General features: G+C 35.9%; 3 protein-coding genes across 3 annotated transcripts; 1 reads left to right on the top strand and 2 right to left on the bottom strand.

Moving 5' to 3' along the window:
- Positions 1-26: 26 nt before the first annotated feature.
- DFA_06772 (uncharacterized protein) lies at positions 27-2303 on the bottom strand (the record flags this gene model as incomplete). The annotated part of the gene is made up of 5 exons (XM_004366089.1): positions 27-1052; positions 1123-1907; positions 1990-2011; positions 2080-2131; positions 2284-2303. 5 exons carry the CDS (start codon positions 2301-2303, stop codon positions 27-29), a joined length of 1905 nt encoding a protein of 634 aa, XP_004366146.1.
- A 646-nt stretch (positions 2304-2949) lies between these two features.
- DFA_06771 (uncharacterized protein) lies at positions 2950-17555 on the top strand (the record flags this gene model as incomplete). Its single annotated transcript, XM_004366088.1, has 16 exons — positions 2950-3337; positions 3400-3711; positions 3802-4104; positions 4206-4451; positions 4518-4811; positions 4897-5208; positions 5281-5979; positions 6140-6213; positions 6296-6336; positions 6409-6661; positions 6729-7313; positions 7388-8439; positions 8507-11115; positions 11201-12274; positions 12363-14798; positions 14884-17555. 16 exons carry the CDS (start codon positions 2950-2952, stop codon positions 17553-17555), a joined length of 13350 nt encoding a protein of 4449 aa, XP_004366145.1.
- A 767-nt stretch (positions 17556-18322) lies between these two features.
- Positions 18323-26511, bottom strand: DFA_06770 (uncharacterized protein; the record flags this gene model as incomplete). Its single annotated transcript, XM_004366087.1, has 8 exons — positions 18323-18588; positions 18660-19268; positions 19355-20167; positions 20278-21576; positions 21643-22766; positions 22829-25290; positions 25359-26143; positions 26496-26511. 8 exons carry the CDS (start codon positions 26509-26511, stop codon positions 18323-18325), a joined length of 7374 nt encoding a protein of 2457 aa, XP_004366144.1.
- Positions 26512-26513: the final 2 nt, after the last annotated feature.

Below are 26513 nucleotides of genomic sequence, written 5' to 3'. Positions count from 1 at the left end.
GTTGACCAAGTGTCACGGACATGGCATTACAAGACCACGATAGAAGGAACAAAATAACTTGATGATTCTGAATGATGGTGGATGGTGTTGGAATAACAATGCAGAGACATCGTATAATGATTGTTGGATACTGATTTGATGAGTGCATGGGAGAATGCACGTAATACCTCTTCCAAGCAAGGAGAAGCAAGGTTGATTGGTGTGTTGGCGAGACCGTTGACAAGACCGACATTATTAGGTGCAATGGACAAGATAAATGACAAGTCGTCAATCAAGAGTGATCCTTCTTGAATGATTCGTTTGTCGACAATATCGGCAAGCATTTGGAGAGTACGATAAACAAGTACAATATTGTTATCAGTATCTTGGCTTGGGAAGAGAGCACCCTTTAACTGGGTAAATGGAACGATCTTTTGGGATAGGTCTTGTGTGACAGAGACTGCTACAGAACCTGGCATTGTTGAGGTGAGGTAAACTTGGATGGTTTGAGGACGTGATTCAGAGTAGGTAATAAACCCATTCTTGTCAGTACTTTGAGTCAAACCTTCCATAAAACTATTGAGACAAAATCTATTACAACCAACAGACAGCATGTCAGTTGGAAGATGAGAGTAGGCAGTATGTGGCAATAGATTACCAGCACTCGATAATGCTTGGTAGTATTGTGTTGTGTAACTTGGTGGTATTGGCTTGCCACCACCCTCTGCAACACTCGTGTCAATCAACAATGGTCCGTTGAATGTGATGTGTGATGTAACCACCTGTTCTTGACCATCAACCGAAACAACATACTTGTTTGTACACATACGCATAAACTTGAGAATGTTGGCTGGAACTTGTGCAACACAAACAATGGTACCTGGTTGAGTGGTTGCATAACCAAAATCACCAACACAAAGTGTACCACTTTCCAAAATATTGGAATCCGAGAATGCAATACTATTCATCTCTAGATTTGATGAGAATTGTGATGACCCAACTGGAATACCAAACACCTCTGAAAATCTATTTGGAATCTTTACTTCAATAATATTTTTAATTCCATTCATTTTCTAAAATCAAAAAGACAAATATTAATATAATGATCAATCATACTATATATATTATGATTATATTACATACATATTTTAAAGGTAAAGTTAAACTTAAACTTAAAGTTGAAGCTGTTGATTGCCATAGAGATGTAACACTTGAAGATGATTTAATACTACCGTCCAATGAAGAGGATGAGGTTGCAGGTGTTCTATTTTCGATAAATAAAGGTGCAAGCAACGATCTAGAGGCACTATCTACAATGTTGGTAGCATAAATGTATGGATCGGCTGCATCCAATGCTTTAGCAATTTGACTTGTATCGATATTATCAAAAGATTGACAGATAAAGATATGTCCATACGAAAGACTAGTAGTATCTATCTCCTTGGGATCGGTTACAAAGTCTGTTGGTAACCATTCATTTGGATGTGTGAGTGGTGTCTTGACAGATGATGACGCTGATGGTGATCCTGTAGTAGATGGTCTGATAGGTACTGGGAAGCCTTGTAACGAATGCTTTAAATGGTAACCTGATCTACTTGATGTACTGTACGATACGATACCCTTGGAAAGGGATTTGAGCGATTCAGTCCTCTGAATTAGTTGTTTTACGACTTGTGGTGCAATCTCTCCGTAGCTTGGTGGTTTGGTTTTTGGCTCCTCCTCAAAGTCATTGTAATAAGGTTTATTATTAAATGCAAAGTATTCAGTACCTTGATCACCTAATCTCGATACGAGTAAACTTAATCTGTCACGATACTCTGAACCACCTTCAATGGCACCTGTATCATCAAAGTAGATGTAATGATTACTACCTGGTAGTTTTCTAACTACCCACCAATTTCTAACATTATTTGGGTCTTTATAACAATCTAATGATTATACATATAAATAAATAAAATTAAATAAATATGCAAAGTAAAAATAATAATGATGGGTGGTGAAGTTCACTACAATACATACGTTGTGCGAGCGTCTCAGATAAAAAAGCAAGCAAACACACCAATAATAATAAAAGTGTGGAGCTGCTGATGATTTTCATACTTTTGAAGTTAAAAATAAGCAACTGCTTGCTTGGTCAGCTGTCAATACTTGTCTAATTTATTATTATTGTTATAAATATAAATATAAATAAGAATGTATCTCTATCTGTCTCTATCTGTCTATTTCTACCTGTTTGTATCTATCTTTCTATCTTTTCTATTGTAGACCTTTAAGTTTATAGTTGGTATAATAGCTAGCACAAACAAACGAGGAGAGGCATTCATTTCGTTTCAAGCTTGCAAAGTTGCTTGCTTGCTTGACAGAGAAGGTCGTCGTTTGTGTCACGATATCGTTATCATCGTTTAAGAACTACTATAAGTTTGGTTTACATTGGGAGGAGTGGAGGTCTCGTACGAGTGATTCGATGAACAGACCGTGAAAATAAGATGGATAGGCCCTTTGGCTATAGTCTATGCTTGCTTGTGTAGGCTACATACTGGGTATATCGTGGCCATGAAAAGGGAGTCATGTGGTGCGATTTACGAATAAATCTGCGTGCACGGTTTGGGGTTCCACTCGTTTTTTTGCCTTGCAAAGATGGACTTTCTGATGGTGTTTTTTACGACCAGACCACCTACCTATAATATGATACATGTATGTCATATGCAAGCATGCAGACCGAGTACAGAGTGACGGGTGGATCGCAACATAAACAACAAATGCGTTAAATGACAGATATTAACACACACAAGTTTGCTTTGAACTCTTGTTCTATTGGCCTCCTCCTCACTTCACTCGTTTCCTCTCTCTTTTTGTAAACATTAACAAAAAACCTCTTCAATAATAATTATTTATCTATCTATCTATCTATCTATTTCTTTCAACATTTATATTTATATATTGATAGAGAGAGAGAGAAAGAGATAAATTATGGAGAGAAAGCGAAAAAAAGATTCTTATTATTATGGCAAAGATCATTTCTTTGTTATGATTCTATTATCTTGTCTATTGCTACTATCCACTTTAGTTCTCACAGTAGAATCATTCAATGTCGAACCAACAATATTCTATGGAGGTGATGTGGTTTGGATCACTCTGGACAATGTTGTTGCAGATCCTTCCCAACTCTCTGTTGTCTTACGAAGAAGTGATGCAATCACTTACGATGTCCAAATGGAGTTTGAACGCAGTATCAGTGATTTGATTCATGTCTTTAGTTTTGATCAATCTACCCAAAGAAATCCTCCTCCACGCGGTGTCGTTCTTACATACCAGATTGTTGTAGACAACTATAACCCGGTCCAGGTCTATTTTGCACGTATGTTATTTATTTATTTAAAGAAAGAAAAATTAAATGCTGACCTTTTTTTTTTTTAAAAGAGTCTTCAAAAATTATAGGATTCTCAACATCACACCTTTTAACTGATTTACAAAATGTGGAGATTGATATTTATGGTGAAAATCTCATTCCCATCGCTAGTTTTAGTGATGTCATAGAAGTGTTCTTTGTAGCAGATCAAATACAGGATATACCTTGTATTGTTCAATATCCCATTGCAGATACAACCATTAGATGCACGTTGGCATCAACACCCAATACCCCAACAACTCTTCTCGCTAAAATCAAATACCAATCCCTTTACAATCCTCCAGCCGATTACATTGTGTCTATCACTTCTATATATGTTAATGGTATTTATATTATATTTATATTTATATTGAATATGTTGGAGTGAGTATATTAATTATTAATTATTATTAATTTAAATTTAATTTAATTAGATTATCTAATATTAACGGGAATGAATCCAATCCGAGGTTATTCCGGTCAAGCTCAAGCAATAACTTTTACTGCCAATGTTAATATCAATAGACCAATTGATAACTTGCAAGTTGTTTTTGTTCAAGTTGGTGGTCAATTTTCAATCGTATGTCAAGGCGCAAATCTTTTAAATGGCTTGGTCACTTGTACACTTCCAATCATTCCCAACATTGCTCCAGGTTCTTATCTAGAACTAAGACCCGATGTTAGCTATGGAACTTTAAATAGAGCGCCAGCACCATTTACTTATGTCACTTCTAGTGGTATTTATTTATTATTTATTTAATATTTATTTAATATTTATTTAATATTTATTTAATATTTATTTAATATTTATTTATACTCTTTCTCTTCTTTATTTTAGCTTCACAAATTGGAAATATTCTATCAAGAAAGCTGATCATTTCTGGTTCAGAGTATGTCACAATCACTGGTACCTTTTTTGACCACCCTACTCTGTTAACCATTGATGGAGTTGTGTGTACTATTCAACAACCAACAACATGGACTACTATTACATGTTTGACGGGTCAATTCAATGCTGAAAACCCATCTGCCACTCTTTCATTAACTATTGGAAACGAAGTTATTCAATTACAAAATGCTTTTGGTAAATTATAATAATAATAATTTTAATATAGATACTTTTACTTATTTTTTTTATATTAATTTATAGAAATTGCAAGATTGCATATTATGTCGGTACCATCTTTTGCTCTTTATGATAGTAATACTGTCCCAGTTACTACCACCATGAGAATAGGATTTACCGGTGTTATACCTGATGGTACCTCTGTCAGAGTAATTTGTGGAGCCAGTCAATTTACTCCATCAACTATTAGGGTCATCTCCAATATTTTATCATTTGAAGTCTCTTCAGCTGGTTTTACCGATGGAGCGTCCTGTCAAATTGCAATGATACTTGGTACAAATGGACCTACAAATGATCTTGGTCTTTTTACATTTAAAAGTAAGTAGATAGACATAGATAGATAGATATATAAATATTAAATATTAATATTAATATTAATTTTTTTTTTTTTTTTTTTCTACAGAACCAATCATTACAGTTGACCAAAATACATTTCAATCTTTTATTTTCAAATCAAACAAGGCTAAAATTAATTTGAAAACCAATGTTGATGGAGAAACATTCGTAGGGTTTGCAGTTGACCTTTTACTTGTTATCCCTGCAGGTGATACTATTGTCGCCAAAGGAAATGTATTACCTGATAATATTGTTGAGTTTAATGTTCCATCTTACTCTTTAGACACAACAATCACTTCAGCTCTTGAAGCTACATGTAAAACAATCAGAATTGATAAACATGACTATACAATTCCCACCCAAAATTATAGATATACAGGTACTTACAATATTAGTAGATTGCTTTATATATATAGTAACTAACATTTATTTTTATTTTAATTTTATTTAGTACCTAAAATTACTCAAGTCGAGTTTAAAAGTACTGGATTTGAAATAAAAGGGGATGATTTGAATCTTATTGGCCAAGGTTTCACAACAAAGTTTATGTTGGATGATATTGTTCTTGGACAATGCGCACCTTCTTCAAATACTCTGGTCGTTTGTACCGGATACGGTTCATCTACCCAAGCAAAGACGATACGTTTGATTGTGAATGAAAAGACAGAATTCAAATTCGATCTTTCTACCGGCGCCGGTATTACTATCGTTGGACCTGTGGCAACAGAGATCAAACCAAGATTATCACATTTTTCCGATAGATCATCCATCACAATTAAAGGTACTGGATTTACAGCACAATCCTTGGTTACAGTTGGTGGATTACAAGTTGCTGGTTGCAACTCCCATGTAGGCACTACCAATATCATTTGTCCCAAACCTCTTGGTCTTGAACCAAACGATGACGCCACTCCATTCCATGAAATTAAAATTGATGGTGTCGTTCAATCGGATATTTCTTATATGGTCCATGTAGTCTCTTGTTTGGGTCAATCTATCAGTTCATCGATTGATCCCGGACAACACTATGATTATTTGCCAAAGAAATGGTGGTTCAACTATAGATTGGCAACAACAAATGACGATTATCTTTATGCCGATGAAGGGGACCAGAATCTAAGATCTTTTACCCCATTGAATACTCATACTGGTATCAAACATAATTCTCTGTATATGACACTTGGGCAATCCAGACATTCAAGTTCAAATCATATATTTTACAACGACCAAACAGGGATTTTCAGTAAATATCATTTAATGAACAAATATTTATTGATTCATTTATTAAATCATTTTTTCATCTATTGTAGATCCAGCTACTGGAATAAAAGACGATGAAGGAGGTGGCAGTCATCCTTACGGTCATACCAAAGGGTTTGTAATTGTAAGATAATTAGTAATTAATATCCAACAGATACATACATACGTTAACACAATTTTTATCCCCTTTTTTTGAAAAATTCTAGTGGCAAGAACATAATAGTCAAGTATATGGAGTTCATGTCTTGTAGGTTATTAATAGTAGGCACTATGTTTTTCAATGAATTATTATTAACAATCTAAAATATCTTTCATTTAGGCACTCGAACCCAGCTTTTCCACCAAATGATTATTTTGACCCTGTTTTCACACCCGACAGACTTAGGTATATAGGAAAGACAACATTCAAGCAACATTATTTTTGTCGTTCTTTTGTTGGATTGGATGAGCTCGACAAAGTTGGAGATTATATTATCATCAACAATGCATTCATGTACAAGAAACATGTTCCTGGGACTATATCTGACAAAATGAAATCCATACATGCAGGAGATGGTACAACATTTATGAATGTAAGTATCGTACACGGACATTACTGTCATTTAGAGTAATTACTAATTACTCCCCCTTTCCAAAAAGAATTGTGATCCCGATGTCATGGGACCCACTTGCTTAAAAAGCTATGATGCATCAGGTGATGGAAAGTATTTTGCCAAAACTTCAATGAAAGATACTATGCCCTTGAACCCACTCCTACCAGCTGGTGGTTTCCCCATTTTACCAAATGCTGGGGTACCCACACATAATGCTCCAACCAAACCAAGTTACTATCCAACTCAATATCTGCACCAGCAAATAGGAAACAATCAACGTTTCTTGACATTTTATACCAATAAACACGAAAAATGTGTCGCACCAACCCAACCACCTACGCTCCCTTGGGAAAATCGGTATTGCTATCCAATTACTGGCGTGGACACATGGGAGTATGCTGCTCGTACTCTTGGCTCACAACTCTTTGTTCAAACTTTCAGAAAAGGGCCAGCTTTGATCCCATCGCCCTATCTTGTAAATGTTTATGAAAAAATTATCCATCCAGACACAAAAAAACACAAAGATTCCGCTGACCACGCCAAGATTGCATACACTTTTCGACCCACATCCAGAGGTGGTACCACTGGAGACTGGTTTTGTGTCGGTGATAGTAATAGAGCTTTTGCTCAGGTAATTATTAATTAAATTCAAAAAAAAGTTTAAATATACGAGTTAATTCTAATATTATTTTATTTTATTATTAGGTTGGAAGAGGTGGTGGAGTATTTTGTTTACAAGCTCCAACTTTGGTAGATCAGTTCCACAGCGCTATAATTGGTTATAAATCAGTTGCACCTATTAATCCCGCGCCACCACCAAATACAATGGTCGAGTATGGAGTTTCTCACACTGAAAATGAACATGTAGTAAGATCAAGAAGTACTGCATTGTCTATTCAATTAAACACTGTTCTCGGCTTTCAAAACCCAGTGACCGTCGAACTTTATGAATCAGTCTCGTATCAAGCCATTCCACCAGTATTCCAAGAGTACAAACTGTTGCCTTTCGATGTTCTCAGTTTCATTGGAACAAAAAGAATTAGATACAATGCAATCCGTACTGATGTTGCACCCGCAACGTCAGAGACTCCATTCTCTCAAATTGCCGATATCCTACCGATAGGAACAAACGTTTTTACACCGCCAGAGGAACTTGTAGCCGAACAAGCACTTAAAGTCAAATACTATGCAAATGACGATTTAGTTGCTTCGGTGTGTAACCCCAACCCTCCCAACCATCATTGTCACCAATTATCACACTATCGAACCGATCTAATCGCATCTTCAGCATTCCGCCCTCCTCGCGCACAGTACCTTATTTCTGATATTGTTGATTACCAAAGAATCCATCACACTTGGTTGATTCAACAAAAATTCAATTCACTTGTACAATCGCAACTACCAAATATGACCAAAGTCAAGTATATCATCAAACAACCTCAACTAAATACCATATCCAATTATGATACTCAAAATAGAGTGATTGTTTTGAATGTTGCTGGAAACGCCATTTGTCAAGAAGAACAAACCTATCTATTATTACTTGCCTACTATCATAATAGAACCATTCAGGAACCTTCCCAACTAGTAACTGGCATTTATGGAAATCTACAACATAACTCTCAGAAAACATTTGTCAATGGTATTCTTTTGGCTTTGACAAGGTATTTACATAATCAAGCTGTTGGATCCACAGTAACCAGTTTCGACCAATGCTTTGTTTTAGCTCAAACTCACAACTTGGCAAATTTACAATTGTAAGTCAAAATAGTCAAGTTTAAAACAAATTAATAATCTTAACCTTTTTTTTTTATTCATTTTTAGAGGACCTGATGATTATTTAAAGATGGCATCTGCATTTTGGGCAATTTTAAATGCTAACCCATCATTGATGACTTTTGGCTCGGTTCTAAAAACTCTAACAACTATAAGAGTTCAAGATGAAGGAATTGATAATTTTGAAAAGTTTTATGCCAAACAAGAGAATATTCTAAAGAATTATATAGGTTTATTTAGAACATTAGAGTTATTACCACCTGCACCAAATCCAATTGCTGGTACTGCTCGCATTTTATCATCCTCATCCTCCTTTTCCCCCGCCAGTTCATCAATTGCTCACCTCTTGAAAGTTTTATCAGAAAACTATCCAAACAACTATGACGTTGACAGTATCACTCGAGAATTGTATGGATCTGGACCAGTTCAAAGCACTTATTATTCGGATCTAAAGGGTGCTCTCGATCAATGGATCAACATTCAAGATAAAAACCAAGGAGTACAAACTCTATTCATCGATATTCTATCAAATACACAAACACTTGGAGCTATTGAAATGCTTGACAAGATTAATTCAAACCAACATGGTGTTGATATTGATATTCGTACTTCACAATCTGGTATCAAATTTATAGCAACATTATCAACGATTGTTCAAATCACTACGTTACTTGTTTCATTTAGATCACATCCATCAACATTGATCAAGAGATATGGTAACGATTTTGAATTATATTTTGTTCCAGTGGAAAATGGTGATGAAGGATTTTTAGTTGCAACCCTCAACAACAAACTTTGTGACCTACAAAAGAATACAAGAACCAATTTTGAATTGTCAACTCCTGACTTGTCAAATGGTATCTGTCGTCAAGCCACAGATATTATCACATCAGTTACACCATTGAGTGGATCTACTGTTGGTGGTTTTAGTATCAACGTAGGAGGTATTCATTTTAGTTCAAACTCTAAAGTTAAAATTGGAAAGACTATTTGTGAATCAACGCTATTCATTTCAACGACCATGTTACAATGTATTGTTCCACATGGTATTGGAAACAACCATATCGTTTCAACTGGTTCATCTTCATCCTCTGGTCTGATTGGACTCACTCGATTCCATTTCAACTATTTCCAACCAACAATAATCGGTATTCAAAGCCCAACATTAGTATCAAATCTCATTACCATAACAGGTAATTATTTTGGTAATAATGCTCTCTATATTAATGTAAAGGTTGGAGACAGTGATTGTGACATTGTTTCAATCCAAAATGATCGTATCATATGTAAACCAACATCTAATGATTTTGGTATTGATAGAACTGTTTCAATCCAATCAACCAACCCCAACTCCAACTCCAACTCTTTGTATACAACCAATCTAAACAAAGCCAATATTGATACATCATTGGTCTCTTTTAGACCACCCATTATTCATTCAGTCAGTCCATCGACCACTGTTCATGTTGGTGAAACCATTTATTTGTATGGAAAGTATTTTGGATTGAAAAACAGTGATTTTGGTCCACACGTTACAATCAACAAACAAAAGTGTCAAGTTCTCGACTACTCACCAGAAGTGATTACCTTTATCGTACCAAAAGGTAGTGGAAGTAGCCAGATTGTCGTCAATGTTGGTGGTCAAACAGCTACGATGCCAGTAACATACGATATTCCCTATGTTGATTTCGTCACACCAAAACTATTCAATACCTCTGGTGGTCAAGTAATGAGAATACAAGGTGATTCATTGGGATCGTCTATTTATGACATCGACTCTATCAACTTTTACTTACAACAACCAATACAATGTCAACCATTTAACCTTCTCATGGAATGTACCATTCCAGCTGGTGTTGGTAAAGATATTCCACTAACTGGAACAATCAATGGAAAAACAATGATACCTTGGAACACCAAACCTATATTGGCTTCTTATTTACCACCATCTATCGCCAGTGCTGCTAAATTAACAGGAAACCAATTATCAATCAAAGGTTGCAACTTTGTTGGAAGTTTAATTGGTACAAGTGCATCGGTCGTTTTATATACTAATTTGCAGAGTCAATTATGTCAGCTTCCTGTATTCAAACCCAACGACATTGTTACTTGTACCTCTCCATTTGTCGCATCGGCCACAGGTGTCGTTGTCATTATCCAAGGACAAGAATCTGACAAGTTCAATTTTGATGTATCAATTGTTGGACGTGTCTACCTCGACCGAGATAATAATAATATGCTTTCACAGGGTGACCAAAACATCGATGCACAAGTTGTAGTTACATTGACATCAACCGATGGTCAATTTACTCAATCATTGATCACCACAACGTCAGAGTATATGTTTGCTGGAATTCCACCTGGAGACTATAAAATCAAGGCTACTTCACCAGGTATCTTATTCCCTCGAGATACATTCGCAGTCTCTTTAATTGCCGGCAGCGGTACAAGAACTTTGGATTTTGGTGGCTATACAAAGGTTGGAACCGTTGGAACGGTCACCTACAATCAAGAAACTTTAAATATTCAAAACAATATGAATGTTGGAGTGTATGGTTGGTGTTATACAACAGAATGTCAGACCTCCTATTCTTACAATATTCCATCGGGATCTACCGTTTACATATCAACTACTACAGGTCAAGTTTATCTTTACAGTATGTATCCTAAAATTAAAAGAAAGAAAGTAAATCATTGTGAAAACTATTGATTATTAACGAATATTTTTAAATTAATTTATAGCAAATACTATTCGTATTTATTTGTATGAAGATAAAAATTTAAATTTAGTATTTGATCAAGCTACTGAACCTTTAATGGCGGGTTTACAGTCAACTGTTGCTGACGGACCAACTATACAAACTTGTAGTGGTAGCGGTTCTGTTTGTACTGTTTACTGTACTAAAGGTGTTTGCACTGTCACGCCTGGCGCCTCTCAAATCTACACAAGTATCTATGGCAGCATTGTTGTTGAATTTAATACAATGTCCTTGGTCGATCAACAAAAAGATATCTATGTTGCATACTTTGGCAAAGCACAATATCCTCGCTCTACTCAAATAGAGACCACGAGTAATGGAGTCGTTACCCTTCCACTTGGTACATTCTCACTTGCTATGGCTTCACCCATGACAAGGGTTATTCCAACATCCAACACTCTTGTTACTATCTTGCACCAAGGAGTTACCTATTCATATACCCAAACAACCATCATCAACTTGTCCCCATCTCCCACCATTACTGTCTCAGTATCTCCACTTGGAATCCTACAAGGAATAGTACTCAGCCCCTATGGACAATCTATAGTGCTAACTGATATTCCCAATTCAATTACACCATACATTTCTGTAAATGATAAGATCGAGTCTTTTGCATGCCAACCAACAGATTTATTAGGAGTGTTCCGTTACTGGACTTGCACGATCCCAAGATTACGACCAATCTCACCAAATGCAAGAATATACGTCAAAACCAACGACTGGCTTTTAAATTCCTACCCAGTTTCCCTTACCACTGTTACTGTATCTGGTTTGGTATTCCATGATACCAATCTTAATGGAATCTATGAAATTGGTGAAAAAATTATTCCTGGAGTTCGATTAGAAATTTACAATGTATCTTCGTCTTTTACTTTCAGTACTTCTACTGGTTACACAATGCAAACAAATAGTTTTAATTACATGAAGGCTATTAACGCTTTTGGACCAACTGCCGAATACCCCACTCAAACATCGGTAGCATTCTACCCACTAGGAGATTCTCCCTCAAAGGATTTTACTTCTTATACCTCTATCAATGTTCCAATAAGAAAAATCAGTAAGTTAAAAGAAAAGAAAAGATTTAAATATGATATTTATTTATTTATAAACTCTTTATTTATTTTATTTTTTTTACTACTATTTAGATGTAAAATGTAATGGATATTTAATTTCAGGAACGAATCAAATTGAATTTTTTGAGGGAACAATTAACCTTTCAAATTATGCTGGATGGTGTTTAGAAGGTCAAACTTGTCAATACCCAATCACATCGGTATCAATGCCCTCTAATTGCATACGATTAAATAATAGTGACAATACTATTACTATTATAGAAGGTATCAACATCAGAGTCGACCTTTATGACGATGTTTTTATTAGAACAGGCCTGCCCTTTGGAGTATTCCAACCACTCGCTTATCCAATGTTGGTTCGAACGTCGTTTGTTTATCAAGGCAGAGAGATCACAGTCGAAAAACTTTCTTCTTCAATGGCAATCGTTCCAGTCTCTAGTGTGCCTGGTCAATTGACAACATTATCGATTGTTGCTCCACCCCAGTCATCACACCAATATTCCATTATGAATGATATCAAGGTTAATCCAATCTATCCAATTTACCCCATAGAAATTGGAGTCGCCACCAAATCCAATCTGGATGCATATGTCGTATTGTATGATGTCCTAAACACCTCGCTTACACTTCCAATGGGTGTTTATGACGACGTTTTAACAAGACTATCTTGGAACAGTATTCGTGCAAGAAAATTGATTATTTCATCACCCGATGTGGTAGTATTGATATTCAAGAATGACATGACTTTGATTGGTCCGTTCAGTTTCCCTCCTGGGTCAACCAACAATGTCTTCACCATCCCTGTCAACACTTACATTTCCGTTATCGAGGTGGCCCACAAGACTATATTCAATACCATCGTTCCAACTGAAGGTGGTCTTGTTCAATTGCCTGCCAATCCATTCCAATCACGATCATTGTCACTACATATGGAAGGAGTACAACTCAAGTGTTCCGAAAGTCTCTTTTGTTTATTCCCAACGTTGCCTGCATCTGACAGACAATTGGTCGTCAAATTGCAACCTGGAAACATTCAATTGTACACCACCTATACCATTACCTATCCAGTTAGATACTCAGTTCCCACCGTACCATCAACCTATCTCGATTCTTATGGTCCAAACAAAACACTGCCAATAACCTTTGGCAGTAATGCCAGGTTAAGCTCTATTTCAATTGACAACTATCGATATACAAATGTTTTATTGAGATCACAAGCCTTGATAATAGAATCAGTTGAAAATCAAACGGCCACTGTTATTAATAGCTTTGCAATCTCGAGCTTAAGTTACCCAATTACCGTAACCATGACAAACACCTCTTTCTCTGTAAACTGGGGTTCGTCATCTAAAATCACCTTTATCGAAGGTGTAGCAATGAGATATTTCTCAACTCATCCTGATGGTGCAATGGTTCAAGATGAATTGGGAAGAGTATTATGGGCAAGGTTTAGAGCTTCCATCACAGAATATTCAATGTATGGACCTCTTGGATCAGGACTTGGTTATTTGGATTGTCTCGACCCAACTAGAAATACTCTAAGTAATACTCAAACTATTGGAAATGGTTACTATTCAATCTATGTTCAACAAAACTATGGTTTCACCCTTAAAGATGGAATTGGTAATCAAATGTGGACAGGAACCACCTTTTTACCTACTGTGCAAACCAAACTTGTTTTCTATGCTGATGGTGATCTATGCTCTGTCAATAGTGCAGGTGTAAAAGGATGGTGTACCTATACCGCTGGACTTGGAGGTCGCTATTTCTTGGTTGCTCCCTATGGATATGTTCAAGGACACAACTGGATGATTTTCATGCTAAATGCAAACGGACATGTTGTTTGGGCAAGACATGATGGATCCACAAGTGTTTACATGTTACCTGGGTCATATATGGTTGCAGGACAAGCCCTCAGAAATGGTCAGTTCCTAACCAATGGTCTCGTCTATATGGTTTATGATGCAACAGCAGGATATATTAAATATCATCGTGAACCACCAGGACATCCAAACAAGATTCCCTTGTCTCAAACACAATGTATTGGTAATATTCTACTACTTTCAGGAACAACACCTCAATGTTTTAACGATCAAGACCCAAGTCAACTATCTACCGTCACCACCACTCTTGCATACTGGGGTATAAAACCAGGTCCCTCCATCAATTTTGAAACTCGATTAAAGACAGCATTCTCCTCATCTGCCACTTTTATTGACCATTCATTCTCACCAATTTTACAAGATCTCATTCAAGGTCAAGTTTTCATTGATCTCAATCGTAATAATATAATGGATCAAAATGAAGTTGGACTCTTGGGTGTCGCCGTTTCGATTGGTGTATCATCAACCACCACAGACTTGGGAGGTTTCTTTTCTCTTCGATCCCATCAATCCACTACAGAGAAACTTAAATTCATCAATATTCCTTCTCAATACTATACTCCAATACCAGAATTGACTCTCTACCAAATTAGATTTAATAGAGATATTCCACTTTATCAAAAAGGTAAAAGAGAAACAAATATAAAAATGAAAGAAAAGAAATCATTTATTAATATCTCTTTTTTTTTATTAATATTTTATTTTTTTAGGAAATTGTTATGGATACTTAAATTCAAGTGAAAATAGTAAATTATATTTGGATGTTGGTACTTTTAGATTAAGTGATTTTGGTTGGTGTACATTGAACAAAGCATGTGCCAATAGAATGCAAACCTATTCATTCCCAGACCAATGTTTGGTTATGTTTGGTGACAATAATAATTTTGTATCAATTAGTCAAAAGACATTTACAATCAATCTCTACATTGAATCGATATCATCACCAACTGGCAACCTTCCACTGTCTGCCTATAATCCCAATTTGTTATCTTCAAAAGTACAAATATATGTCGCTGGCATTTCATCACCTATAGAATTGACTCCAAACGTAAACACCAATTCCTATGTTTGGGGTAGTTCACAAGGTATTAGAATACAAGTCACGACGAATCCTGGAACCATGTCACTTTTGAATAACATTCATTTGGTTGCCAATTTAACAAATAATGTTATTTTTAATGTTCCAATGATCAAGACCAGCAGAAATCAAGATCTGACAAATCTTGCTATCTTTGGACATGTAAACCAATCTGCAGAGCTGATCCTTCCACCTGGTCACTATACCAACACATTTATTGGAATGTTGGGATGGATAAACCGACCCATCTCCTTTACTACATCCAACACTGAAATGCAAGTGTACCTATTTGGAACATCAGGACAACCTATTACACTCACAAGTAGAAATGGTACCTCTATTCCAATTCCTACCAATCTTGGCATCTCCCAAATTCAAATTGCACCACCCGACACGTCGTTCTCTATGACAACCAAGATGACAGGAGGCTATTATCAATTTACCGATCCATTCCCATTGGGTGTTTATAAATCACTCTACGTTGGCAATTTCTCAACATCTATCGCTTGTAGTGAACAATTATTATGTTATATTCCACCTGTGGGTATCGGAAATCAATTATTGTTTATCCAAGTAAACAATGTCATTCTCAATAGAACCTTTACCATCACATATAATGACCCAACACCAAGTCCTCCCACTGTTTATCTAGAACAAGGTCAATCAATTGGACCACTTGCTACACTCAGATCATCAGTTGACAGTCAAATTGGTTATTCCGAGATTTCTGTGACCGACAAGTTGGTAGTATCAATCTATGATGGTGCTGGAAATATTCTAAATTCCTCTACTATTTTACCTGTCAGCTTAATTGCACCCTATACTGCTGTTGTCACCAACACTGGCATTTGTTTAAAGGGTACCGGTGTGCAATTACAGTGTGGTCAATTTAATAGACCAGCCACCAATAGTAATAGCAAGGTATTGTCACTTTATCCACAAGGCATCTTTTATCATTCCAATGGACTGCCTACAAGCAACTTTACATGGGCATACACAAGACCATACTCGTTTAATCTCTATGCAACATCGTACATGTCAACTGGTATTACCTATCTCGATGTCCAATCCAATCCCACCCTCAAAGCAGGCAATTTTATTAGCAACGGCTTCCAATTCCTCAAACTCACAGGTTCAGGCACCGTAGTGAAATTGACCGTCGAGTCGCTAAATCAAGAGGTATGGTCCTATGAAACTTCAACGATCTTTCCTGCCTCTGGCGTTGTGTTAGAAATCACACCAAATAATCTTTGTATGCAAGGTATTGTCACCAAGTGTGCATTGCCAACTTTCCCATCCAACATTAATCCTATGCTCCGTGGTCGATACTTGTTTTTAGCACCCAAGGGTACTTTTAGCGGTTTGGAGTGGGCTCTTTTGTTTACCGATTTGTATGGAAACATCATTTGGGGTCGTTATGCAATGGCCCTCTCGGTCACTCAATTCTTCTTGCCTGGAAGCTATCTTGTTCCAGGACAAATCCTTCGACCAGGCGAGATCCTATCCAATGGCTACACATTAATACTTTTTACAAAGCCATCATCACAACTCGTCAAATATTACATGGGTGAATGGGGCTCCACCGCTGTAGGTGGGACTTCCAACCTGCTAACTATTCCATCTGGTCATGATGGTTGTTACTTGTCAGGAACGTCACTTGTAAGTGGAAATACCCAATCTCTACCTTCTCTCGTACCAACAACTGCCAAGTTGTATGGTATACAAGCAGCATACAAATTTGGCAGTACTTACGAAATGAACCCTGAAATCATTCTACAAGCACCAACATCACAAGTCCATCCTCAAGAACGTTTGGCCAAGCGAAAAATAACTATTGGTGGAAAGGTTGTGATTGTCCAAAGTGCACAACAATATGTCGGTTTGTCTGGTATCACTGTTACCTATCTCGGTCAACAAACTGTGACCAACGAATTGGGAGAGTTCTTGTTTGATATATATTCTCAACCCCAAGCATCAAGATTTGTATTTTCCAATATCCCTTCAAATATTGTAATGCCAATATCATCATTCCCAGTCCCATCGGTATCTGATTTTAACAAGATGTTCTTTGCCTTTTCAAAGAGCTCAGATACTCGTTGTTCTCTGCAACTCGAATCAGAGGGAGGAGAAACAATGCAGATTCAAATGGGAACTGTCGACCTTTCACTCTTTGGTTGGTGTTATCAAGATTCATGTGCTTTCCCAGTGACAGACCTTTATCCATCATACTCTAATCAACAAAAGTGTCGTTCCACCTTTACTCCAAATAATAATTTAGAACTTTCTTGGTGTGATTCTTGTTAAAAAACAAAAACAAAAATAATAATAATAAATAAAATAATAATAATTAATTTAGTAACATGAATTTTTTGATTGATTTTTTTCACAATCTAGAATAGCTGTCATCCATTCTAAAAACCTTTATTTCATTCTCTGTGTGGTACTCTGTACTCATCTATATTCAAATGATTTTAATATCAAAGTATATCACAAATACCTTGTTGAATAGAAATACTATTATATTATATTATACTAATACAATCATCTAATATATGTTATATATTTGAGATAAATGGATTCCAAAACTAATCAAAAAAGAGATGAAATAAATCAACAATATCCTTTTTGGTAATTGGGATATTATTGATGAATAATAATAAATAAATAAATAATTATTTGTTTTTTTTTTAAGGGAGGAATATACATTATACCCATCCAACAAACAATTCGTTTTATTATTATTAACCTATCTATCTATCTGTGCTATCTATTTCATTGATTATTGTTCAACATTTTCACTACTAATACTTGTTGTTGTTACCAATTTGTTGAATGAAAACCGACAATAGAGAGATTTTTAGATCAAAAAAATAAGACAATAAAGAAATGACTCACAAAAAAAAAAACAATTAAAACAATCTATATTAATAATTTTTACTTATTTATTGGCATCATCAAAATCAGTTAATCTATGTGTACCAACGTCCAATATAATTTACGATTATCATTATCCATAACAATTACCTTTGGAAAAAAAAAAAATTGAATTTGTTTATTGTTACTTTTTTTTTTTAACTTGTTGGATCAGAAGGCATAATTGTAAAGAAATAGGGTTGTGATAAATGATTACCATCCAGAATAATTGATATTGATGTCATGATGACAACATCTTCATCACCAAAAATTTCACGGTGGCAAATGGTTGGTGCATCTACGAATCGTTGGCATTCCAATTCATCACCATCCATAATATATCTGACATTTCTAAATATATTGAATCTATCTGTAATTTCAATTGTTAATAATCCTTGAACTCTTTGTACTTTGGTAAAAATTGCTAAAAAAAAAAAGAATAAATAAGTAAAGATTCTTGTTGTAAATTTTGTACTATATTTCTTTAATACATACATTTATCAATAACCTCAATATTATGACCAACCAAAGGAATTGTATATTCTTGAATACCTGATGATGAACCTGTTGGATAAGATCCAACCAAGGAACCATCGAGATCTTTAAAAACTTTAACAAGAATATCACCATCTGAATCAAGTTTAATGACAGCTTGATTAAATGCAAATAATGGTCTCATATTGTCAAAGTAGGTAGTTTTGAATAAACCAAATGGCAATGATAGAGAAAAGTCTGTAACTAATCCATTACTTTTGCCAAACATTGTAACAAGTGTTTTTTCGATAAACATTGGGACGTTTACTGTTAAACGAGTGGCGACTGTTGGATTTGGGATGGACAAACCGTATCCATTGAGAGCAATGGTGTAGTTTGTGATTTCCGATGGCATATCGTTGTAGAAATATAGATCAGTGTGGGCTGCAAAATCAACCCATGTCTTTCTTGTGGCCCTATCAACCACTATATCTCTCTTTAATAATTTTGGTTGATTTGATATTGCTTTAATCAATGCTCTAGGCATATAATACTCCAATCCAATTTCTGATGGGTCCATCTTACCATTTGAATTTATATCAAAATAAAATTGATAATCATATCTATGTTCTAAAAAAAAAGTAAAATAAAAAGGAAATAAAAATAGTTAATATAAATTTATATCTATTTTGTTTTTTGTTTCTACTACTACATACTATAACCAATTAAGAAATAATTTTCAAATAATGTCATCATACAATACGATTGGAATGATGGCCAAAATGTCATACCTGGATGAATCAATCCATCAGTACCATAAGTATATTGATAAAGGCCATATTGTAATTCGACATTCTCGTTTGGTGCAATGTTGTTTGATGGTGGTGTAGTTGTAGTTCCTTGACACCCATAATCTTGTAACTCGACGAGTAAAGCTATATCAGTTCCTGAAAAAGTTGCTTTTACTCGGAGGTTGTTTCTTGGGATGATAAACGAAAGTGGTTGGGTTACATGGTGTTCTGGTTGTTGTTGGCTTGGTAACACATAGAGAGTTGGTTTGGGTGTCATCGAAGTAACATCGACACTGGGGAATGCATAATAACCATCCATATTGGTCATTGTTTGAGCTACCACTGTTGAACCTTGTTTGATTTGAATAATAATCTTTTCAGCTGGGCGATCAAAGACAGAGTTGAAAATATTGTTGTTGTTTTGATCATAATAAACTCTTCCTTTGAAATAATCGACATAGGGGAGAGGTTTTGGTTCTCCTTCATAGGTAATTGAATAGGTCTCTGAAATTGCAATTCCACCCAATTTTACTACAACCTCTTTGGTAAGGTCTCCTCCAACATATGGTGGTACCAAACATTGAGTCATCACTGTTGAAGGAGTAGTTGTAATATCTTCAACATTTGAACATGTCATTTCCATTCCATCTAAATAATATTGTGGAACTGTATAATAAATTGATTCCAAATAAATTGGCACACCTTCTTGTGGTATTAATGGTACTGTTGAAAATAATCCTAAAATAAAATAAAATAAAATAAAATAAATAAATAATAATATTATTACAATATAAAAAATTAATTAATATAATATATTCTAAATAATTATTATAGTTTTTTCTATTTACCTAAATCATAAATTTCAATAACTGCAAATGGATCTGAGAGGGCTGGAATTGTTTCACCAGAATAATAAGTTTTAACGACTGTTCCACTTTTAACTACAACTTTTACATTTGGTCCGTTAACAATAAACTCTTCTCTTGTTAGGATAGTGAGTACATTAATAACATTTGTTAATTGTGATACGGTAAAGACACCATAAATGATGGTAAAGGCTGTTGATGTTCCCTTTGTCAAACCTGAAATCGTAAGGGCAAAGGCAAGGCATTCAGGTGCAAAAATAATACATGCAGCACCGATAAGAAGGGGAACGGCGATGACGGCGACGATAACAAGTGTTGGGACAGATGGTCTTGGATTATCAACTTGGTCGTCGGAACAACTTGGATTGGGTGGTAAAGTGTAAAAGTTGGATGTTTGTCTCTTAAAGGTGATTGTAACAACCAGATCTGGTTGATTTTTCGTACAAATCGTCTTGAAATTGTAACATGTGGCCGTTGCAGCATCCGTTGAAATGCTACGAAGAGCACACTTGGTAGTACCAACTTGAATGGAAATATCACCGCGGAATTGAGGAAGACCCAAGTCTGAACCTTGTAGTCGTAAGAGGTACCCCAATTGCATGAAATTGACGTTGGTCAGGACGGGTGATTTGTAAGAGACTAATGTGTTGAGGGGACTACGGAATAGACCATCAACGTATCTGTGCCCAACTCGACCACCACCTGGTGGAATGACAAAGCTGAGAACGATAGTTCCAGGTTCAGGTGGTCCATCGGCGGCAAGTGTGGTGAGCAACAAGTCAGAAGCGTGACGTTCAAATCCAAATCTCGTTAGTTCAATCCATCTCCTTTCACCATTATTCAAATCTTCTTGTTCTATTCGTTGGTAACCGTTATAATTAGCAGCGTTACCTCCGTAGGTCAAGAATCTATGCCCACCAGTAACAGAGACGGTTGTGGTCACTGTAACTGTGATGAAAATCGTGGTCCAGATGCTTGGAGGTTCTGGTTCGTTGCGATAATAAGAGTAATAATCGTTGACAATTCTAGTTTCTTGTCCACCAACGACCACATCAATATGCAATTGTTTTCCTACTCCAGGAGGTACCTCACATAAAACACGGTTATGGTTGACCCATAAAACCGAACGACATTGCTTTGCATTGATTTTTACTGTCATTGATGGGATTGGTGTTTGAAATTGATGAACAAATTGATAGGGTAGGAAATTGTATCCCAAAATATCAATTACATTTCCTCCTTCTTCAGGTCCTCCAAATAATCCTTCTAATAATCTAGGTGCTAAAAATAAATAAAAAATGATAATTAATAAATAAACAAATAAAATATTTTCAAATATATACATACGATCATAACTAATTTTTCTACTCTCTGCATATTGTTTACCAACATATAATTTAATAAGTAAATTGGCACCATATCCAGGTGGTAAAGTTGCTTCGATTGTTTTAGAGTCTATCCAATTAATATGATCAAAATCGACTTTAAAACTACCAATTGTCATGTTACTATAGGTAGAGTCAATTTCAAAACGTTGTGTTGGAGTAGGGACACCGGTGTCTTGGTCGATTTCAGTGTTGAGCATTTCGTTTGGAGGGAATACACCTTCATCGGAAAGGAGACGGAATGTTTCACCTCCATTTGTTGGCAAGCCATTCTCTGCTTTCACCTCGTCGACCACTGGAAGAGAATATTTGAGTTCTTTGAGGTAACCCAATGTTTTTGCAGATTGATTAAAAACTGATTTTCTTCCATCAAACTCGACACTTTCAATCTCCCATCCAGCTCCAACTGCACTTCCAAAATAACAAATGAGACATTCCAAATTTGGTTCATTTTTGTTGGCTTGTTCGATATCTTTGGATGGTACCCAAACCTCCTCCTCACCGTCTTGAGGTTTTCGACTAAAAGACTTATAATAAATAAAAGGGAAATCTTGGCATAACTCCAGTGCATTTTTGCAATCTGCTGGTTTGGTGTGAAGTTCTTTGAGTTTTGTATCTTGATGCTTGAAATAAACATGGATATCAGTTCTATCTGATTGAGTTGTACCAAAATCAGTTCCGACAATCCAGAAAAATTTGGTTGGACCAGTTGGATAGGTTCCATTGACGATAACTTGGTAGATTGAAGGTTTGGCGTAATTGAGTGTTTGAGAAGAGAGCGCCACTTGGTCACCGATTTGAACCTTTACTCGGTGACCCATACCTCTTCCAGTTGGTGCATTACAAATAAACGAGTTTTGGGTTATGACCTCTATACTATCACATTCATTTGGACCAACAAATGCAGTGATTTCTTCTTCATTTAGACCAAAGTTTGTTCCTGTGACGGTAACTGGTGTTTGAATATTTTCAGAGTTGGTACGTAAACTTGTCAATGGGAAAATATTAATTGAAGAAACTGTAGGTGTTGACATTCTAATATTTATCATATTTGATTCTTTTCCTCTGATCTTAATTGAAACTAGACTAAAAAAAAAAAAGTTAACTATAATAGAACAGTTAAAGATAATTCTTTTTTTTTTACATACTTTTTTGTACCAACATTATTTGTTTTAAAATAAATAATGTTTTCTGATCCGACATGATCTGTTGTCTCTATAGGGAATTCTACATGATTGATAAATAATTGAATACCATCACGATTGATTACATCACCCGTTAAAGGAGGTGGGAAAAAGTTGGTTCCGTAAATAGCTACCATTGCATTATTTGTTGGGACGTTTGAATTGGGTGTAATACGATTGATTTGAGGTGCATCGACTGTGAATGAAAATGTAGTCACTGAGATCCAATTAAGAGAAGCTCCACCTTCTCTACCATAGGTTATGGTGTGGGTACCGGCAAATGTTGGAAACTCGCAAATCAATGTTTCTAGACCAGGATCGATTGAACCTGAATTTGACATGCAATCAACCTCTGCTACTTTAAAGTAGGCATTATCCAAATTACGACCAGTTATAGTTAATTGAGTGACTCGAGTTAATGGACCACTAAGAGGTGTAATTGATTTGACCATTGGGGTACATGGACATTGATTGACTGCTTGGTGAATATTGTTGGTTACCGTAAACGAGCATATTTTATCTTTAAACAAGACAACTGAAATATCCTTGTAGGTTCGAACTGTTAAAACACCACCAAGATGTTGTTCAGCGATGACTCCAATATCTCTCACCATTCCCAAATACTTTGTTAAAAGTTGAATACCAAGTGGTGTGATGGGACGATCCAACGAACCAAATTGACACATTGATGCATCAAAAGGTTTGAGGATGTTGGTTAGTTTTGGATCACCAACCATATTTTTAAACGCACTCGAATAAAGATATTGAAGAGCTTGATTTTTCATGATTGGTGTGTTGTCGTCTTGTGCCCACAATGAAAGGATGGTTTCTATTTGTTGCAATGGTAATGAATGAATATCGGCATCACCAACCAACTTGGACATAAAGAATTCTTGTAATGTTGGGTCTCTGTCACTTGGAAGGGGAGGGGCTGGACCAGGGGTCACAGGACACACATAAAAGATGTTATTGTATTGCATGATAGTATCAATTGAATACAACTCCCGAACCAGCTTTCTGGATCCTAGGACGGAGACCAATGAATTGGTAAAGTCAAGGACACTTGGTTGAGTTGAAACTTGTACAACCTTTTGGATAGATTCGACGATGGCATAGAGTGGTACTGGGTGATCGGAATTATCATCAAAAAGGGCACGACGGTGTTGTTGGGTCGTTGGAAGAGCACTTTGGTCAGAATCATCATTAGAGTCGATCAAATCATAGAGATAGGCAGTTACCCAACCCTCGTTGTAGATTCCTTTGGTTGGTGATACTTCACGATCGTTACGATAGTTTTCAATATCAACAGGCAAGCCAGTACAACTATCTAAAAGATGGTTGTGTTGTAGAGTGTTGGGGAATGCAAGTTGACCAAGTGTCACGGACATGGCATTTACAAGACCACGATAGAAGGCAACAAAATAACTTGATGATTCTGAATGAATGGTGGATGGGGTTGGGAATAACAATGCAGAGACATCGTATAGTTGATTGTTGGATACTGATTTGATGAGTGCATTGGAGAATGCACGTAATACCTCTTCCATGCATGGAGAGGCAAGGTTGATTGGTGTGTTGGCGAGACCGTTGACAAGACCGATATTATTAGGTGCAATGGACAAGATAAATGACAAGTCGTCAATCAAGAGTGATCCTTCTTGAATGATTCGTTTGTCGACAATATCTGCAAGCATTTGGAGTGTACGATAGACAAGGACAATATTGTTATCAGTATCTTGGCTTGGGAAGAGAGCACCTTTCAACTGGGTAAATGGAATAATCTTTTGAGATTGGTCTAGTCCGACGACAGAGACTGCTACAGAACCTGGCATTGTTGAGGTGAGGTAAACTTGGATGGTTTGAGAACGTGATTCAGAGTAGGTAATGAACCCATTCTTGTCAGTACTTTGAGTCAAACCTTCCATAAAACTATTGAGACACTGTCTATTACAACCAACAGACAGCATGTCAGTTGGAAGATGAGAGTAGGCAGTATGTGGCAATAGATTACCAGCACTCGATAATGCTTGGTAGTATTGTGTTGTATAACTTGGTGGTATTGGCTTGCCACCACCTTCCACAAAACTCGTGTCAATCAACAAAGGTCCGTTGAATGTGGTGTGTGATGTAACCACCTGTTCTTGACCATCAACCGAAACAACAAACTTGTTTGTACACATACGCATAAACTTGAGAATGTTGGCTGGAACTTGTGCAATACATACAATGGTACCTGGTTGAGTGGTTGCATAACCAAAATCACCAACACAAAGTGTACCACTTTCCAAAATATTGGAATCCGAGAATGCAATACTATTCATCTCTAGATTTGATGAGAATTGTGATGAACCAACTGGAATACCAAACACCTCTGAAAATCTATTTGGAATCTTTACTTCAATAATATTTTTAACTCCATTCATTTTCTAAATAAAAGATAGACAAATATTAATATAATGATTCATTATATATATATTATGATTATATTACATACATATTTTAAAGGTAAAGTTAAACTTAAACTTAAAGTTGAAGCTGTTGATTGCCAAAGAGATGTAATACTTGAAGATGATTTAATTCTACCGTCAGACGAAGTGGACGTGCTTGCAGGTACTCTATTTTCGATAAATAAAGGTGAAAGCAACGATCTAGAGGCACTATCTACAATGTTGGTAGCATAAATGTATGGATCGGCTGCATCCAATGCTTTAGCAATTTGACTTGTATCGATATTATCAAACGATTGACAGATAAAGATGTGTCCGTACGAAAGACTAGTAGTATCTATCTCCTTTGGATCGGTTACAAAGTCTGTTGGTAACCATTCATTTGGATGTGTGAGTGGTGTCTTGACAGATGATGACGCTGATGGTGATTCTGTAGTAGATGGTCTAATAGGTACTGGGAATCCTTGTAACGAATGCTTTAAATAGTAACCTGATCTACTTGATGTACTGTACGATACGATACCCTTGGAAAGGGATTTGAGCGATTCAGTCCTCTGAATTAGTTGTTTAATGACTGTTGGTGCAACCTCTCCGTAGCTTGGTGGTTTGGTTGTTGTCTCCTCCTCAAAGTCATTGTAATAAGGTTTATTATTAAATGCAAAGTATTCAGTACCTTGTTCACCTAATCTCGATACGAGTAAACTTAATCTGTCACGATACTCTGAACCACCTTCAATGGCACCTGTATCATCAAAGTAGATGTAATGATTACTACCTGGTAGTTTTCTAACTACCCACCAATTTCTAACATTATTTGGGTCTTTATAACAATCTAATGATTATACAAATACAAATTAAATAAAGTAAATAAATAAGCAAAATATATAATGATGAAGGTTTGTGTGTAAGGTGGTGGTGAAGTTCACGAACATACTTTGTGCGAGCGTTTTCGGAGTAGCTGATAAAAAAGCAAGCAAACACACCAATAATAATAAAAGTGTGGAGCTGCTGATGATTTTCATACTGAGAAGTTAAAAATAAGCAATTGCTTGCTTGCTTGGTCAGCGGTCAATACTTGTCTAATTTATTATTATTATTATTATAAATATAAATAAGAATGTATATCTATCTGTCTATCTTCTCTCATTAAGTTATAGCTCTATTAAATGTAGAACTACACAAACTAGGAGAGGCATTCATTT

This window comes from Cavenderia fasciculata (genome assembly GCF_000203815.1).
Source record: "Cavenderia fasciculata unplaced genomic scaffold Scf_EJPB12P01AWP9W-5, whole genome shotgun sequence".
NCBI lineage: Eukaryota > Evosea > Eumycetozoa > Acytosteliales > Cavenderiaceae > Cavenderia > Cavenderia fasciculata.
This window is presented reverse-complemented; position numbering and strand designations above follow the sequence as displayed.